Genomic DNA, 18,088 nt, shown 5'->3' with positions numbered 1-18,088 from the left:
AGTGCCAAGTGAAAGTATGTGAACACTTTGGAATTACTGAGATTTCAGCTTAAATTTGATCAGATCTTCATCTAAGTCACAACAATACACACACACACAGTGTGCATAAACTAATAACATGCATTATTGTATTTTTCTTGTCTATATTGAATACATAATTTAAACATTCACAGTGTAGGTTGGAAAAGGTATGTGAACCCCTTAGAGGTGTGCGCTATACCGTATTTTACCATATACTGGTATTTATGCACGGACGGGTTTGGGTTTTTACTTTACCTTCTATAACGATATTTGAATGTTTGGTTTGTTAAATGTGATACGCCGTGTGTAACGTCCATTTGTATAGTCATCCCTCTCTGTTCTCTCTCTCTCATGCCGCTTTCCACACAGACTTAGTCCCACAACCGTCACTCATGGAGCGCGTTTGTTGCTTGACCACGAAACACTTTGTTCTGTCTGCATGGTCAATGCAGCATATACAACAATGTTGATGACAACGATGTTTTCACTTTGATCTTAATATAAGTGTTCTATAATTACAATATTAGTTTGTTACTTTCAGCTAGTTTGTACTTTCTTAGCAAGTTGAGCTAAATCGTGTTAGCCGCTAATGGTAATCGCTAGTTACCTGGCTAACTAGCTAATGAAAGTACTGAGTCAGAGCAAACGTAGCTAGCTAATACAGCCTGATACCAATACTGGTGGAGGCTTAAATCAGCATGTTTGTGCAACAGTATCTTCTAAATCAAAGAGGAATAGGCGAAGCATTGGCAGATTAAGCGGAGCAAATACAGATTTAATGTAGCCAAAGATTATAGGGTCCCCGAGGAAACACTGTACAACACTTTGGTTCTTACGCTGTCACAATTTGTCCATGGCATTTTCATTCGTTGTCATGTCAAACACTGTATTCAAAGTGCCCACTATTATTTATATTCTAACTATGGAATTACAATAAACATTCTATTTCCATGATTCCAAAAGATCACCCAAGTGTTATGATCTAAATCGCAATTTCAGCATTTGGTAAAAAAATGTGCCCATTTCATTGAAATGATCTCAAATGAGTGCAGAAATTGATGGAAATGCAGGAAATTGTTTTAAGTTGAATTGAACAGTATATAGCAATCAGAATGGAGAAAGGCCCATTGAAATCATTTAGAAAAATGTGTTGCCACCCTAGGGTCACCCACTACCCATGAAGCAAATGTACAACTTTTATTAATCAAAAACATTTAAATTCTGTCAAATTTGAAAAATACCATATATGATATTTTGGCCATATCGCCCAGCCCTAGAACCCCTAGGCTAATGACTTCTCCAAAAGCTAATTGGACTCAGGAGTCAGCTATTGTGGAGTCCAATCAATGAGACAAGATTGGAGATGTTGGTTAGAGCTGCTCTGCCCTGTAAAAAATACTCACAAAATGTGAGTTTGCTATTTACAAGAAGCATTGCCTGATGTGAACCATGCCTCGAACAAAAGAGATCTCAGAAGACCTAAGATTAAGAATTGATGACTTGTATAAAGCTGGAAAGGGTTACAAAAGTATCTCTAAAAGCCTTGATGTTCATCAATCCACGGTAAGACAAATTGTCTATAAATGGAGAAAGTTCAGCACTGTTGCTACTCTCCCTAGGAGTGGCCATCCTGCAAAGATGACTGCAAGAGCACAGTGCATAATCTAACTGTCTGTAGCTCAGCCCCAGAGGCAAGGATATGCATATTCTTGGTATCATTTGAATGGAAACATTTTGAAGTTTGTGGAAATGTTAATTGAATGTAGGAGAATATAACACAGTAGATCTGGTGGAAGAAAAGAGAAAGAAAGAGCATACGTTTTCTGTTTTTTATTGTTGTAGTATCATATTTCACATGTACTAGAATAGCCACACAGTCAGATAGGATGCTGGAGATAATTTTGATGGATAACACAAGAGGGCAACTGTAGGTGTGCAAAGTTTCAGACTGATAACTTCAGGAATGGGTGAGCTACATGACATTTAGCATGAAGTCACCCAGGTGTCCCACACAAGTTGCCCAAATGTACCCAAGTGGCCGAATTGGTGAAATGACCTATAACTATATACAGCAGTGCAAATAACCATATACAACATATCAAAAAGCAATTCTAACACACACAAATGTAAATATATATATATATTAGAAAATAAATATTAAAAAAAAACAGTACACCCCTTGGAAGTCCTCGTCACAATATTTTGCTGCCTGTGCCATGTCCCATAGCAGTCTTTCTGAAAACTGCAAACTGAACAAGTGGTGCCTTTCATGCGACACAGAACACAACGACGCCTCCATGCTGTGCCCTTTTGGCCCTGAGGCACAGTCATGCCTGCAGTAATGAACTGTAGCATATGAACACCACTGGGGGCAGAGGTAGAGCGGGCAGCTTGGCACCGGGGGCTCCCAGTCGGAGTCGCTATCACTGTGAAAGAAAACATACAAAAAATATTTGTATTGTATGAGCCTTTTATCGTCACATAAAATAAACAGATATGTATTGTATAGAGCAGAGGGAACAGTCACTAAGGTGAAGTGCTGTTCCATTCAACTCTGGCCATTGTTGTGGGCCTGCGCTCGCCACCAGCACCCAATGGCTATTTCATATGGAAATGAAGAGGAGTAGCAGGCGCAGTGGCCATGTGTGTGTTTGCTGTTCTATTCCATTTGAATAAAAAAATGGAAAATATAATCTGACTTGGGAAAATATATATATATACACACACCCCCACACCCAAACAAACCAACACACACACACAAACCACACATTTCATTGCAAAAGTGTTTATTTAAATTTTTTATATATAATATATAATTTTTTATATTTCATAAAACGGCATTAGCACTTACCCGTCCAGAAGTACGTCATGTCCTTGCAGAAACAGCTCCTCAGTTTGTTTGAATCATAACACTCCAAGATTCCTCAAACAAAAAATCTGTCTCACTTTTTCACTTTCACTTTAGACTTTGACTTCGCTTTACCTGATTTATTCGCCATGATATCTTCAATGAAATCGTTGAAGCTACAACTTTCCGAAATACAGCTGCGCGTAAAAAGCCTTACAGCAACTCCTCTGATCGTCAAGGCGAGAGTGGAGTTCCCTGCGCGTGCGATTACAAACAAGGAATTGTGGTCCAACCTAAAACCATTACATACTGGCGTTTACCTCAGCTCATTGGCTATCTACCCAGCTAGATTTCAAGAAGATCAGTGGTCATTGGGCAGAAATATAGTCAATCAATGAAGCTTAGCTGAAATTATTGCTGCGTAAGGTAGTCATTGCTCGTTGTTTTCAAATCAGTTCACTTCGGTCAATATTCCCCGCAAAAAAACCAATGACGTTTGGCTGTGTTGCAAACATCCAGAGGAATGCACTGAAACCAACCATGACTAGATAAACAATGTTTTACCGTGTGTAATTACGTCGAATGCTCCGTAAAAAATTGATAGAGATGGAATTCACGGCACAAACGAAAGAAAACGGCACTTCATTTGATCACTGGGACCCTCAGGAAGAGAAATAAGAGCAAGATATCAGAATGTAAGTCATAATTTTACCTTCAGATGTGAATGTGTAAAAGCTGTCATGGCGGAAAATGTTTCTGTTGTTGATTGCTTTTCTCAAACAAAAGCATGGGATTTGTTCTCTGTAATAGCTATTTTTAATTGGAAAACATAGTTTGATTACCAAGATTCTAATCTTTTGAAGGGTGTAAGACACTTGCATTTCCAAGAATGTTTAATGTTACGAAGTTGTATTTTTAGTTTTCACTCTGAAATTTCCCCTGATGTTGATCCCTGTACGGAGATCGCAGCCATAACAGGTTATTAAGAAGAATCCTAGAGTGTCAGCTAAAGATTTACAGAAATCTCTGGAACGTGCAAACATCTCTGTTGACGTGTCTACGATACGTAAAACACTAAACAAGAATGGTGTTCATGGGAGTCACCACTGAAGAAGCCACTGCTGTCCAAAAAAAAACATTGCTACATGTCTGAAGTTTGCAAAAGTGCACCTGGATGTTCCACAGCGCTACTGGCAAAATATTCTGTGGACAGATGAGTTGTTTGGAAGGAACACACAACACTGCGTGGAGAAAAAAAAGCCAACATCAAAACCTCATCCCAACTATAAAGTATGGTGAAGGGAGTGTCATGGTTTGGGGCTGCTTTGCTGCCTCAGGGCCTGGACAGCTTGCTGTCATCGGTGGAAAAATGAATTCCCAAGTTCATCAAGACATTTTACAGGAGAATGTAACTATCTGTTCGCCAATTGAAGCTCAACAGAAGTTGGGTGATGCAACAGGACAACGACCCAAAACACAGAAGTAAATCAACAATAGAATGGCTTCATCAGAAGAAAATACACCTTCTGGAGTGGCCCAGTCAGATTCCTGACCTCAACCCGATTGAGATGCTGTGGCATGACCTCGAGAGGTTCACACCAGACATCCCAAGAATATTGCCGAACTGAGACGGTTTTGTAAAGAGGATTGGTCCAAAGTTCCTCCTGGCCGTTGTGCAGGTCTGATCCGCAACTACAGAAAGTGTTTGGTTGAGGTTATTGCTGCCAAGGGTTCACATACTTTTCCCACCCTGCACTGTGAATGTTAACAGTGTGTTCAACAAACACATGGAAACATATAATTTTGTGTGTTATTAGGTTAAGCAGACTGTCTATTGTTGTGACTTAGATGATCGGGTCAAATGTTATGACCGATTTTTGCATAAATCCAGGTAATTCCAAAGGGTTCACACTACTTTCCACTATATGTACAGAGGTAAGGTGACTAGGCCACATAAAATTAGAAAGATTAATAGCAGCTTGTATGTGTGTAGAGTTAGTATTAATGTAGGTGCATATTATGTGTGAGTGAGCAGATGATGGAGTGAGAGTAGCTTACATCCTTCATGAGAACTGGAGTTACACATGTAAATCCTGTCTTGGATTTGGCTCCGTTTCATATAAAATGCCTATGTAGTTTGTTCCCTCCATTGATCACGTAAACTCTGTCATCGTAAATATGCTTTGCTTGGGCTTACTCAAGGGCTATTCAACTGGTGGCCCCCAGGCCAGATTCGGACCGTTTATTATTTTAGACTGGCCCTTTGATCAATTTTGAACAATACTGTCTTACTGTGTCAGTGAAAGGGAGAACTCCAATACATGATGAATACATGATGACAAGCCATATTAGCTAGTATCTAGGCCAGTGTCTATAATAATGTTGATTGGGGGAAAGATGAATGGAGCAAAGTACTGAGCGATCCTTGATGAAAACCTGCTCTTCCAACAGTACAACGTCCCTAAGCACACAGCCAAGACAACATAGGAGTGGCTTCTTGACAAATTCAATTATTAGTGGGTCTCATGGTTGTGGAAGGCTTATTTCTTTCTTTATTTAACCTTTACCTAACTAGGCAAGTTAAAGGTTTATATTTAGCTGGGTATAATTTCACAAGCCCTGCATTCATTCGATTTTCGACTACTATTTGAAATGCAGTAATAGTTGACCCTTTACATTCTACAGCATAAAAACAAAAATCAAGATATGCTTTTTAGGCCTTCTCACCCAGCCCTAGTTGTAACTCAATTCTCTGCAGTTCTTGTGGTCTTTATCAAACGCCTACATCGGCGATAACCACTGTTGTTTTCATGACCTCATCTCCCCTCCCATTTGGTTCTCAGTGGTCTCAAGTTACTGTGGTCTTTCTGCTAATGACCTCGTCTCCTCTCTCTCTTCCTCCCCCATCAGTTCCCCCCCGCCATGGCCTGCAGTCTCTTGGTAAAGTTGCCTCCGCGCGGCGCATGCCACCCCCTGCCAGCCTGCCCAGTCTGAAGGCGGAGAACAAAGGCAACGACCCCAACGTCTCGCTAGTTCCCAAAGACGGCACAGGATGGGCAAGCAAGCTGGAACCAGCAGACCCAAAGAGGTGAGGAGGGGGGGCCCCTTGCACATTCCCCATGAGGCGCTCTATCGATTTCACTATACTAAATTATTCTCAGTCAGCACTCTATTCACTGAGCTTTACTATTTAACGTGGCTGGGTATTATTGCCTCTTGTTAAAAATCTACATCTGCCTAGAACTCGAATTGAATCGATTTCTCATCTATATTGATGATTTATTTGAATTAGCAGGATTGTGTCCATCTTCAGAATAAATATATTCTAATGGTGATATGAATATAGAGATGCTATTTTATCTCAGGAAACGCCAGCAATACCGCCGTGGAACATCGGTAATAGGCCCCTACTAACTCGGTAACTGGCTCAATTGTCGGTCTGACTGACTGGCGTGTCTGACACTTACCCATCTGCCGTTTCTCTCTCTCCTTCTCTCAGTACCGATGTATTGTCAGAACCGCAGCTGGAGTTGCCGCAGCCTGTGGTTTCACAGACGCCTGTACCGACCCGCCCGAGAACCCCGCCAGCTCCAGAGGTACACACCAATTCCATATCAATGTGAACTGAAACACAAAATGGTTCCATACCGCCATGGTCCTTATTGTTGTGCTGTTGTGTGTCTGTCTCAGGCTCCACCTCCGGTTCCCGCCCCGGTTTCAGCCCAGGCCGCAGGGGCAAGGTCCTGGGCTCAGGCCAGTGTTACACATGGAGCACAAGGAGATGGTGAGTATCATACTTTACATCTGTCACGTCTCCGCCGACTTGACTGCATCATCAATGGCTTCCTAACTAACTCGCGTCTGGATATTTAACTGTGAGTAACCCCTCTCTCGCACCATACAGGTGGAAAGGGATCAAACCAACCGTCGCCATTCTCTCGCGAGGAATTTCCCACCCTGCAGGCGGCTGGCGACCAGGACAAAGCTGGCAGAGAACAGGGCACTGCAGATCAGTGGTATGGGCCCGGACCAAGCCTCCGCCCTCCGAGTGAGTAACGCTAATTTCTGTATAGGTTATTATAGACCACACAGTGAAGAGGGCTACCAACAGAACAAGAAGCAGTGGTCAGAGCAAGTGCATTTTTTTTCATTTCTTTGTAAAAAACAAAATAAATGTCCTAAAATTCCCACATTTTCCAGACATGCCAGTTGGAGAATTACCTCCCTGCTTATTCACTCCTGAGTCTAAGATTCCTCTCACTGAAAGAAAGAAAAAAATACATTTTTGGCAACAGTTCTGTAACTAGGACATCGGTTATGGCAAGATTTCATTGCATGTCCAGTGTTTCTTCCTGAATACAAATGCTGGTATAAGTGGCTTCTATTCCCTCCTGTTTTTTTTAACCTCTTTTCCTTGTTTTTCCCCCTCTCCCCAGACATGACGAGTTGGCGGGACGGTGGGGGCCGTGCCTTGGCACCCACCGGGGAGGGGGTCGCAGAGGGTGGCCCAGGCGGGACGCTGGTCATGGAGGGGGCTGCCGTTGGTGGCCAGGCAGGCCAACCTCTCCACCAGCAGCAGAACCCACAGTCCCATGGGCCGCCTAGGAACCCCCCTGCCAGCAGCCCCGTGCTGCCCCAGACCCCCGTGGGCCCTGGCTTCCCACAGTACAGAGGGATCATGCCTCCATTCGTAAGTCTACTCCTGGTGTGATCTCTGCATGTGTGCTCACAATAGATGTAGCTTTCAGAAAGTGGTCACGCCCCTTGACTTTTTCCACATTTTGTTATTACAGCTTGAATTTAAAATGGATTACATTTAGATTTTGTGTCACTGACCTACACACAGTACCCCATAATATCAACGTGGATTTTCATATCTTTTTTTATGTTAACAAATTAATAAAAAATGAAAAGGTGAAATGTCTTGAGTCAATAAGTATTCAACCCATTTAAGAAAAACTTCTAGTTCAGGAGTAAAATGTTGCTTAATAAGTCACATAATAAGAGCGCATGGGATTCACTCTGTTTGCAATAATAGTGTTTAACATGAGTTTGTAATGACTACCTCATCTCTGTACCCTACACATACAATTATCTGAAAGGTACCTCAGTCGATCAGTGACTTTTAAACACAGATTCAACCACAGACCAGGAGGTTTTCCAATGCCTCGCAAAGAAGGATACCTATTGGTAGATGGGCAAAAAAAATAAACAAGACATCGAATATCCCTTTGAGCATGATGAAGTTAATCATTACACTTTAGATGGTGTATCAATACACCCAGTCACTAGAAAAATACAGGCGTCCTGCCAAACTCAGTTGCCGGAGAGGAAGGAAACAGCGAGTTTCAGCGATGAGACAAGACTGTAACTACCAATTGGATACTAGAGGTCGACCGATTATGATTTTTTCAACACCGATACCGATTATTGGAGGACCAAAACAAGCCGAAACCGATTAATTCTGCCGATTTTTATTTATTTATTTGTAATAATGACAATTACAACAATACCGAATGAACACTTATTTTAACTTAATATAATACATCAATAAAAATAAATTTAGCCTCAAATAAATAATGAAACATGTTCAATTTGGTTTAAATAATTCAAAAACAAAGTGTTGGAGAAGTAAAAGTGCATTATGTGCCATGTAAGAAAGCTAACGTTTGAGTTCCTTGCTCAGAACATGAGAACATATGAAAGCTGCTGGTTCCTTTTAACATGAGTCTTCAATATTCCAAGGTAAGAGGTTTTAGGTTGTAGTTAATATAGTATTTATGACTTTCTCTATACCATTTGTATTTCATATACCTTTGACTATTGGATGTTCTTATAGGCACTATAGTATTGCCAGTGTAACAGTATAGCTTCCGTCCCCCTCCTTGCCCCTACCTGGGCTCGAACCAGGAACACATCGAAAATAGCCACTCCCGAAGCAGCGTTTACCCATCGCTCCACAAAAGCCTCAGCCCGTGCAGAGCAAGGGGAATAACTTCTCCAAGTCTCAGAGCGAGTGACGTTTGAAACGCTATTAGCGCACACCCCGCTAACTAGCTAGCCATTTCACATCGGTTACACCAGCCATTAGGCCGATAGGCTTGATGTCATAAACAGCGCTCAGCTTGCGAAGAGCTGCTGGCAAAACGCATGAAAGTGCTGTTTGAATGAATGCTTACGGGCCTGCTGCTGCCTACCATTGTTCAGTCAGACTGCTCTATCAAATCATAGACTTAATTATAACATAATAACACACAGAAATACGAGCCTTTGGTCATTAATATGGTTGAATCCGCAAACTATAATTTCGAAAACAAAACGTTTATTATTTCAGTGAAATACGGAACCGTTCGGTATTTTATCTAATGGGTGGCATCCCTAAGTCTAAATATTCTTGTTACATTGCACAACCTTCAATGTTATGTCATAATTATGTAAAATTCTGGCAAATTAGTTCGGAATGAGCCAGGCTGCCCAAACTGTTGCATATACCCTGACTCTGCGTGCAATGAAAGCAAGATAAGTGACAATTTCACCTGGTTAATATTGCCTGCTAACCTGGACTTCTTTTTGCTAAATATGCAGGTTTAAAAATATACTTCTGTGTATTGATTTTAAGAAAGGCATTAGTGTTTAGGTACAGTCGTCCAACGATTGTGCTTTTTCCCGCAAATGCGCTTTTGTTAAATCATCCCCCAGCGTTGCATCGATTATATGCAATGCAGGACAAGCTAGATAAACTAGTAATATCATCAACCATGTGTAGTTAACTAGTGATTATGATTGATTGTTTTTTATAAGATAAGTTTAATGCTAGCTAGCAACTTACCTTGGCTTCTACTGCATTCGCGTAACAGGCAGGCTCCTCCTGGAGTGCAATGAGAGGCAGGTGGTTAGAGCATTGGACTAGTTAACTGTAAGGTTGCAAGATTGGAACCTTACAATCCCCCAAGCTGACAAGGTGAAAGCCTGTTTGCAAAGGCACTAAAGTAAAACTGCAAAACGTGGCAAAGAAATTAACTTAATGTCTTGAATACAACATCGCTAAATAACACTCATCATATTTACAAGCATGGCGGTGGCTGCATCATGTTATAGGTATGCTTGTCATTGGCAAGGACTAGGGATTTTTTGGGAGGATAAAAAGAAACTGAATAGAGCTAAACACAGGCAAAATCCTAAAGGAAACCTGGTTCAGTCTGCTTTCCAACAGACACTGGGAGACAAATTCACAATTCATCTGGACAATAACCTAAAGCACAAGGCCAAATATGCACTGTTTCTTACCAAGATGACAGTAAATTTTCCAGAGGGCCTAGTTACAGTTTTGACTTAAATCAACATGCAATTTATTGCAAGACTTGAAAATAGCTGCCCAGCAATGATGAACAACCAACTTGACAGATCATGAATAATCTTTTTAGGAATAATGTGCAAATATTGTACAATCCAGGTGTGGCAAGCACGTAGAGACTTACCTAGAATACTCAAAGCTGTAAATGTTGCCAATGGTGACTCTTAACATGTTATGACTCGGGGGTAGGAATACTTATGTAAATTAGATAATTCTGTATTTATTTTCATTAAATTTGCAAAAATGTCATTTTTCCTCGCTATATAGGGTATTGTGTGTAGATGGTTGAGATAGGGGAAAAACACATTTTATATATATTTTTTTATTCAGGCTATAAGATAACAAAATGTGGAATAATTCAAGGGGTATGAATACTTTGAGGGCACTGTATTATCTCAGTAGCTAGTTTTTCATCCATTTGTAAAAGATCTTCAAGCGGCAACGCCTGTTCTTAATATTCACACAAAATATATGCACACTTTACCGGCAGCCATTTCCATCAAACTGGCTTGTTGCGAATATAAAGCGTGTGTGATTACTTTAAAAGCACTTTGTCGTATAACGTTTTATATACCAAATAAAAAACTGAACTTCAATGTGTTTCCATTGTTTTTTTTGCTCTGTTGGTTTTGGAACGAAGTCTTGACAATACTGTCATTTTAATTAGGTGTTTCTGTACATCAGTGGGTATCTCGTTAGCGACGTTTCCCATTTTATATTAAGGTGTTAGAACATCACACTGTTACAGGTACACACAGATGGGCTCACAGCCTGTTAGCCACCAGTGTAGCAGCAGTCTATTGTCAATCTCTGCTTTTTTGCACCAATGCTTTTGTGTATCTCTCTTTCTGTCTCTCAGATGTACCCTCCCTACCTGCCCTTCCCGCCTCCGTACGGCCCCCAGGGGCCCTATGGGTACCCTCCACCTGGTGAGGCACCTCCCAGGTTTCGCCAGCAGGGTCATGACGGTCGTGGGCGTCCCCAGGGCGGTCCCCGTGGTGGGGGAGGAGAGATGGTGAAGCGACCCTCCATCCTGAAGCAGGATGACCTGAAGGAGCTAGACGAACTGGACCACCAGGACGGAGACGAGGGCTGGGCAGGTGAGAGAGAGAAAGGGAGGGGAGATGTGAGGACTCATGAACACTTATATTTATTGATTATACTGCTCAGAGAGCAGTGGCAAGTTTAAAAATCATCACATGAATAATATGGGTACACTGTTCAATTGATATGAGAACATTCCTTAAACAAGATGGGAAAATTATGACTGGATAGCACTTTATGAAAGCATTATGATATAATATAATGTTTGAAAATTACACATTGTGACACAGATTTTTATTTCTCCACCATAATCGCAAAGAATACATTTTTTTCTTCTGTTTGGCAAAAGAAGCCAATTGAGCATGACCCCCACCCACCACAAGGAAGCCAGCCGCAAGGGTTACTATTCTGCTTTCATTCTTTTTCAACCCAAATTTATTCTAATATAGCGGGAGTTTGCTAATACATGGAGAAACAAAGTGGGCATCACATTTGACTGCATCTCATGGATCCAGTAGTGCTGTGAGTAGGGGAGGGGAGACCTACCAGGTTTATCCAAGTGAGGATACATCTGATACCCTCTGTGGGTGTCATTGTATGCTGACGATTCAAGTTTTAAATCCGCAATCTGGATCCCTGCTCAGCGTCATGGAGAATATAGATAATTATTCTATCCTCTGGATTACAACAGAACTATGATAAGTACCATATTACGTATTGGATCGCTAAAAAATACAACTTTTACATTACTGTGTAGTTTACCAATAAAATTATCAGATGGTGAGGTTGACATACTCTGTATTCATATCCCGAAAGCAAGTAATGATCTCACTACAATACTTTTTTATAGAAAGTTGGCAACATGGAAAGTACAGTACCTGTCTATTTGTGAAAAAAATCACCCTGATCAACTCTTAACTGGTCATATCCCAGTTTAAATATAAACGCAACATGCAACTATTACAAAATTCATATAAGTAAATCAGTCAATTGAAATTAATTCATTAGGCCCTAATCTATGGATTCCACATGACTGGGAATACAGATACACATCTGTTGGTCACAAATACCTTTAAAAAAGGTAGGGGTATGGATCAGAACCAGTCAGTATCTGGTGTGACCACCATTTGCCTCATGCAATGTGACATCTAATTGTGGCCTGTGGAATGTTGTCCCACTCCTCTTCAATGACTGTGCGAAGTTGCTGGATATTGGCACGAACTGGAACACACTGTTGTGCATGTCGATTAAGAGCATCCCAAACATGCTCAATGGGTGACATGTCTGGTGAGTATGCAGGTCATGGAAGAACTGGGACATTTTCAGCTTCCAGGAATTGTGTACAGATCCTTGTGACATGGGGCCATGCATTATCTTGCTGAACCATGAGCAGGTGATGGCGGATTATTGTCACGACAATGGCCTCAGGATCTTGTCACGGTATCTCTGTACATTCAAATTGCCATTGATAAATTTAATTTCTGTTCGTTGTCAGTAGCTTATGTCTACCCATACCATAACGGCACAAGGTGCACCTGTTTTAGTGATCATGCTGTTTAATCAGTTTTTTGATATGCCACACCTGTCAGGTAGATGGATTATTTTGGCAAGGGGAAATTATCACTGACAGGGATTTTTTTAAATGTGTGCACAACATTGAGATAAGCTTTTTGTGTGTGTGGAAAATTTCTGCCATATTTTATTTCAGTAAATGTTCAGTTTATATTTTTGTTCAGTGTACTTATGGCCCTGCCCACACATAACACACTGTTTTTTTAAATTATATGAGCAACAATATTCCACTTTATTTGGAATGGCAAGCCAGATAAAATTACACGTTCCTATTTATATAATGAATAAGAATTTGGAGGGCAGAAATGATTAAATTTTAAAGCGTTGGTGGACCTCACTAAAGCAGGGATCATCAACTAGTTTCAGACGGGACTATTTTTTTCTTGAGAGGATGGTTGGAGAGGCCGGAACCTAATTACAAATCATTTGTAGACTGCAAGTTGACCTCAAGAAGCCCAAACAGTTATGTTTGACTAAAAATAGATATCTGGTTGCAATTTCACTTTAATCCACCAGAAAAGACCGAACAAATGTTACGGTTAAACTCAAATATACTAATTGATTTTAAAAAACATAACGTTTTTTAAGATATCTTTGTAAATTATATAACTTCACCAGTCCTATGTCACACATGCAGTTAACAAAAATATATGGACATGTCTGTTCTATTCAATATTACAACCAACTGATTGCATCATTACCACAAAAATGGAGGCATGTGGAAGGGGGCGAAGGTAAGGAACTTTTCTGTCAGCCCTGCATTAATAAAATAAATTGTGATAAGGACCAACATTTTTACAGCTGTGCCATACAGGTTGCAAAGTAGTTGGGAAGAGATTTTCGATGTGCCGATTCCATGCCACATGGTTTATGAAGTGATACATAAAACGACACTGGTTTCAAAATGTAGTTTTTCAATTTAAATTAGTAGACAACATTCTATTGGTAGAATTTCATCTATATGGGGGACAAAACCATCCCTGCTCTGCTGAATTATCTGAAAAGAGATGGAATCATTAGATCACTTGTTTTGGTACTGCCTTTATGTAGCTTGTTTTTGGTCACAGGTTCAGGAATTGCTGAAGAATTGCAACATTTACCTGGATTTAACTTTGCAAATTGCCCTGCTGGGGGATTTGAAAAGTAATAGTCAATATAATTATTCTGTAGAAGCTATGAGAATAAAGGTTCAGAACTTTTGTGAAACAGCACAGTTTAAAAATATCTGGCAATTAGAAATCAAAACTAGATGGTTTTCAGAGATAGCTGGGTGGGGTTGAGGGTAGGGTGGGGCGATATGACAAATCTCATATCCCGAAATAGGTCATTTCATATAACGATACATCACTATTTAGCACATTTTATATTAATTAAATGAATAAATAGTTTATATAAAATGTATTTTGAATTATACTCAACAAATCAAGGTACTTACTCATATTTTATTTATCCTTTTACTGAGAACCTTTGTGCAAATTTTCAATTAAGCATGTAACAAAATATTAATGTATAACATCTGCAAAGGTAAATAGAAAACACTTCAACTATAGTTGCAATCAAAATAAATAGGCCTAAAATGTGAATATGGTCTAAAATATCCAAACCAAACATAATACCATTTTACATTTTTTTTTTATAATAACTTGTGTAAAATATACTGTGTACGTAAAATGTATATAGTATGTATAAGCAGGAAGTAAAAGCCTAAGTATTGTTGTCCGTTAGTTTACTTCAATTAGGGGAGGGGTGGTCGTATTAGGGGAAATTAATAAATATATATGGGGGATTGGAAATTATGCAGAAAATGACATTGATAGATTGTGGCTTCTATCTGCAATATTAAAGCTGATCTACCCCCTAAAAATGGTGGTGGATGTCAGCGGTACAAATGCGTTCCATTGTGCTTCTACTCTGAACCGTTTGGTCTGTCAAACAGGGGCACATGAGGAGATCGACTACTCAGCCAAGTTAAAGTTCAGCGACGATGAAGGAGAAGAAGATGAGGAGAGGAACGAGAGACCCGAGAGGAGGGAAAGAAGCGAGAGCAAGAACGGCCCACGGTATGTCCCACAGTAGCTACCCAACATAACAGAACGACATTGTGTGGGAAATACAATTTGACCTTTTCAAACTTTTTGTACTGTTCTCTGCTCGCAATCCTCCTTTGTGCCGTCTAGACCGAGACACCCGCATAAATGGTTTCTGAATTAATAAATGACGGAGACAGAAAATAACGAATTCATGAAATTAGTTGTTGCATGTGGGATTGCTTTTGACGTGACAAACGTGTCGTCTCTTATTTCCTTCCCCAGGGAGATACAGAGGTCTCAAGAAGGTCCCCTTCAGGTGGTCCAGCGCTCCCGAGCCTCTGACAGTGGAGGGGACAGGGACACCAGCTGCACCCCTCCCTCCAATGCCGACCACGACTGCTCCCCACCCCCCTCAAGCAAGCCAGGGTGGGCTGAGGAGGGGTGCAACAGCGGCTGGGGGGGCCAAATTGCCCCCGCCACCTTCCAGGTACGGCTAGTCTAGTAGACTAGTTCAGAGGCAGCTCAGAGATAATATGCAAGTGAACAGTGACTATTTCATAGTAAAAAGCACAATTGCTTTGAGGAGGTGGATATTAACGTAATGGCTAACTGTAACCTGTGACTGCCTGTACACTACAGGGGCGTAGGCCTGGACTGGGTGGCCCCCGGGAGCAGCCCTCCCCCCCACCTGGGCCTCTCCTCCACCAGGGACAGGGGCCTTACTCCTACTACCGACAGGTATCTGCCTACCTGGGGAGAGAGAGGGCCTCGTATATACACTGAGTATACAAAACATTAAGAACACCTGCTCTTTCCATGAGACCGACAAGTGAATCCAGGTGAAAGCTATGATCGTTTATTGATGTCTCTTGTTAAATCCACTTCAATCTGTGTAGATGAAAGGGAGGCGACGGGTTAAAAAAATATTTTTAAGCCTTGAGACAATTGAGATATGGATTGTGTATGTGTGCCATTCAGAGGGTGAATGGGAAAACATATTAAAGTGCCTTTGAGCTGAGTATGGTAGTAGGTGCCAGGTGCACTAGTTTGAGTGTGTCAAGAACGGCAACAGTGCTGGGTTTTTCATGCTCAACAGTTTCCCATGTTTATCAAGAATGGTCCACGTCCGAAAGGACATCTGGCCAACATGACACAAGCATCGGCGTCAACATGGGCCAGCATCCCTGTGGTAGGCTTTCAATACCTTAGAGTCCATGCACCTACAAAATTGAGTGTTCTGAGGGCCAAGGGGAGTGCAATTCAATATTAGGAAGGTGTTCCTAATGTTTTGTATACTCAGTATATATCCGCACAGCATTTTCACACACTTTTTTGCGGTTCAGTTATTAAGTTGAGTTATTCATACCATCATACCAGGGAAGTTTTATTTTCATAATGCAGCTAAGATTGTGGTTGTGTGTGTCCTCATTCCATTTTCTCCTCTCCCAGGACCGCAACTCTCCTAATCAGTCCGGCCCGGTGGTAGCCCCCGGAACTGTCTCTGCCTCCCTGGCCCCCGGGAAGCCCGCCCCCTCCCCACAGCTCCAACAGCAGCAGGCTACTTCCCCCGTCCCCGGAGGACCCACTCCTCCGCCTCAGACAGCTAGTCTGCTAGCTCCGCCCCCTGGTGAAGACGAGGACGAGACGTGGCGCCAGCGCAGGAAGCAGTCCTCCTCGGAGATCTCAGCCGCCGTTGAACGTGCCCGCCGGCGCCGCGAGGAGGAAGAGCGAAGGATGGAGGAAGAGCGGCGCGCGGCCTGCGCTGAGAAGCTGAAGAGGCTGGATGAGAAGGCCCAGCAGCAGGGTGGTGGTGGGAGCAGCGGAGGCTCCAAGCCCCCCAGTCTGGACGGCAACTCCGCCACGGCCGGAAGCCCCAGCCCTTCCCTATCGGCCTCGGCCTCCTCCCCTAACATCAGCCAGCCCCCTTCTCCCTGCGTGGACCATGACGAGCCCCCCCTTGCTGTCCTGGCTGCCCAGGTTTTGACCAGGGACCTAGTGCCAGGGCCCAGTCCCACCGACAGACAGAGGGCCAATAGCAACAGCAGCTATGACTCCATTACTGGTGAGTTTTGACTAGGGCTGTGGCGGTCATTACATTTTGTCAGCCGGTGATTGCCATTGCAAATAACTGCCGGCCTCACGGTAATTGACCGTTAATTAACTTAAACATGTTTAGCATCTCCTGGCTTCCATGCATAGCCTACGAGCCAATGATACGGAGCTTTTGGAACATCTACATTTTAAAGTCTAATAAATTAATTTAATGTACCCCACACCATCACAATAAATCCATTACTTATTTTAAGCAGGTCTAAAGAAACATGATAAGAAAAAAAATCTAGCCTCTTTCAGAAGAACATAATAGCATATTCTGAGTCGTTCTTATGTTAGGCCCTGATCTACGCTAGTTCATTTAGCAGACAAGATTTTCTTATAATTCCTGTGGCATTATTTTATAGTAAGAAAAATACAATTTGAACATAGCTGAATAAATAGAACACATATTTTCACAATGATTTCTGAAGAAGTGCGCACATGCGGTTATTCTGTGTTGTGGTTAACAAAGAAACAGGACCTCCTATATGCTTCATTTAGAGTTATTTATGTAACTTTAGTTGTGATTCAAACGTTACACTACATGTTTTTAGATTTGTTTATACGTACTAAGGCTACATGATGCGACTAATGACGATTTGAAAAAAGTCTCATGAAATACATGCGCTCTGCTCTGTTTCTTGCGCAGGCTGCATACACTTCATCAGTCTCTCATTCACAATCTGGTCTTCACGTAGATATCTTATTCGAAAATTACTCCGGTTAAAGTGAGTCACACAGTAAAATACCACTTGAGTAAAAGTCAAAGTATTTGGTTTTAAATATTTAAATGTTGAAAGTCAATGTAATTACAAAAATCTACTTAAGTATCAAAAGTAAAAGTATGAATAATTTTATCATTCCTGATATTAAGCAAACCAGACAACATCATTTTCTTGTTTTATTTATTTACCGATAGCCAGGAGCACACCCCAGTACTCAGACATCATTACAAATGAAGCATGTGTGTTTAATGAGTCCGCCAGATCAGAGGCAGTAGGGATGACCAGGGATGTTCTCTTGATAAGTGTGTGAATTGGACCATTTTCATGTCCTGCTAAGCATTCAAAATGTAACACGTACTTTTGGGTGTCAGGGAAAATGTATGGAATAAAGTACATTTTC

At 41.5% G+C, this 18,088-nt stretch overlaps 1 protein-coding gene across 4 annotated transcripts in view; it reads left to right on the top strand.

The window, feature by feature from the left end:
- Positions 1 to 18,088, top strand: part of LOC110496051 (protein PRRC2A) — a 51,123-nt gene that overhangs the window by 18,402 nt on the left and 14,633 nt on the right. For 2 of the 4 annotated variants that reach the window (XM_021571698.3, XM_021571697.3), the window contains exons 3-12: positions 5,780 to 5,957; positions 6,369 to 6,465; positions 6,560 to 6,653; positions 6,774 to 6,917; positions 7,306 to 7,559; positions 11,083 to 11,323; positions 14,776 to 14,899; positions 15,152 to 15,356; positions 15,509 to 15,607; positions 16,319 to 16,931. In XM_021571698.3, the coding sequence (XP_021427373.3) occupies positions 5,780 to 5,957; positions 6,369 to 6,465; positions 6,560 to 6,653; positions 6,774 to 6,917; positions 7,306 to 7,559; positions 11,083 to 11,323; positions 14,776 to 14,899; positions 15,152 to 15,356; positions 15,509 to 15,607; positions 16,319 to 16,931 (2,049 nt within the window). The remainder of the gene's footprint in view (positions 1 to 5,779; positions 5,958 to 6,368; positions 6,466 to 6,559; positions 6,654 to 6,773; positions 6,918 to 7,305; positions 7,560 to 11,082; positions 11,324 to 14,775; positions 14,900 to 15,151; positions 15,357 to 15,508; positions 15,608 to 16,318; positions 16,932 to 18,088) is intronic. The other 2 variants (XM_090208437.1, XM_021571699.3) reach the window with 1 other exon arrangement.

This window comes from Oncorhynchus mykiss, chromosome 18, assembly GCF_057628025.1.
Source record: "Oncorhynchus mykiss isolate SJ-2025 chromosome 18, ASM5762802v1, whole genome shotgun sequence".
In the NCBI taxonomy this organism is placed as follows: Eukaryota; Metazoa; Chordata; class Actinopteri; order Salmoniformes; family Salmonidae; genus Oncorhynchus; species Oncorhynchus mykiss.
The sequence above is the reverse complement of the archived record's forward strand: the minus strand, read 5'-3'. Positions and strand labels throughout refer to the sequence as shown.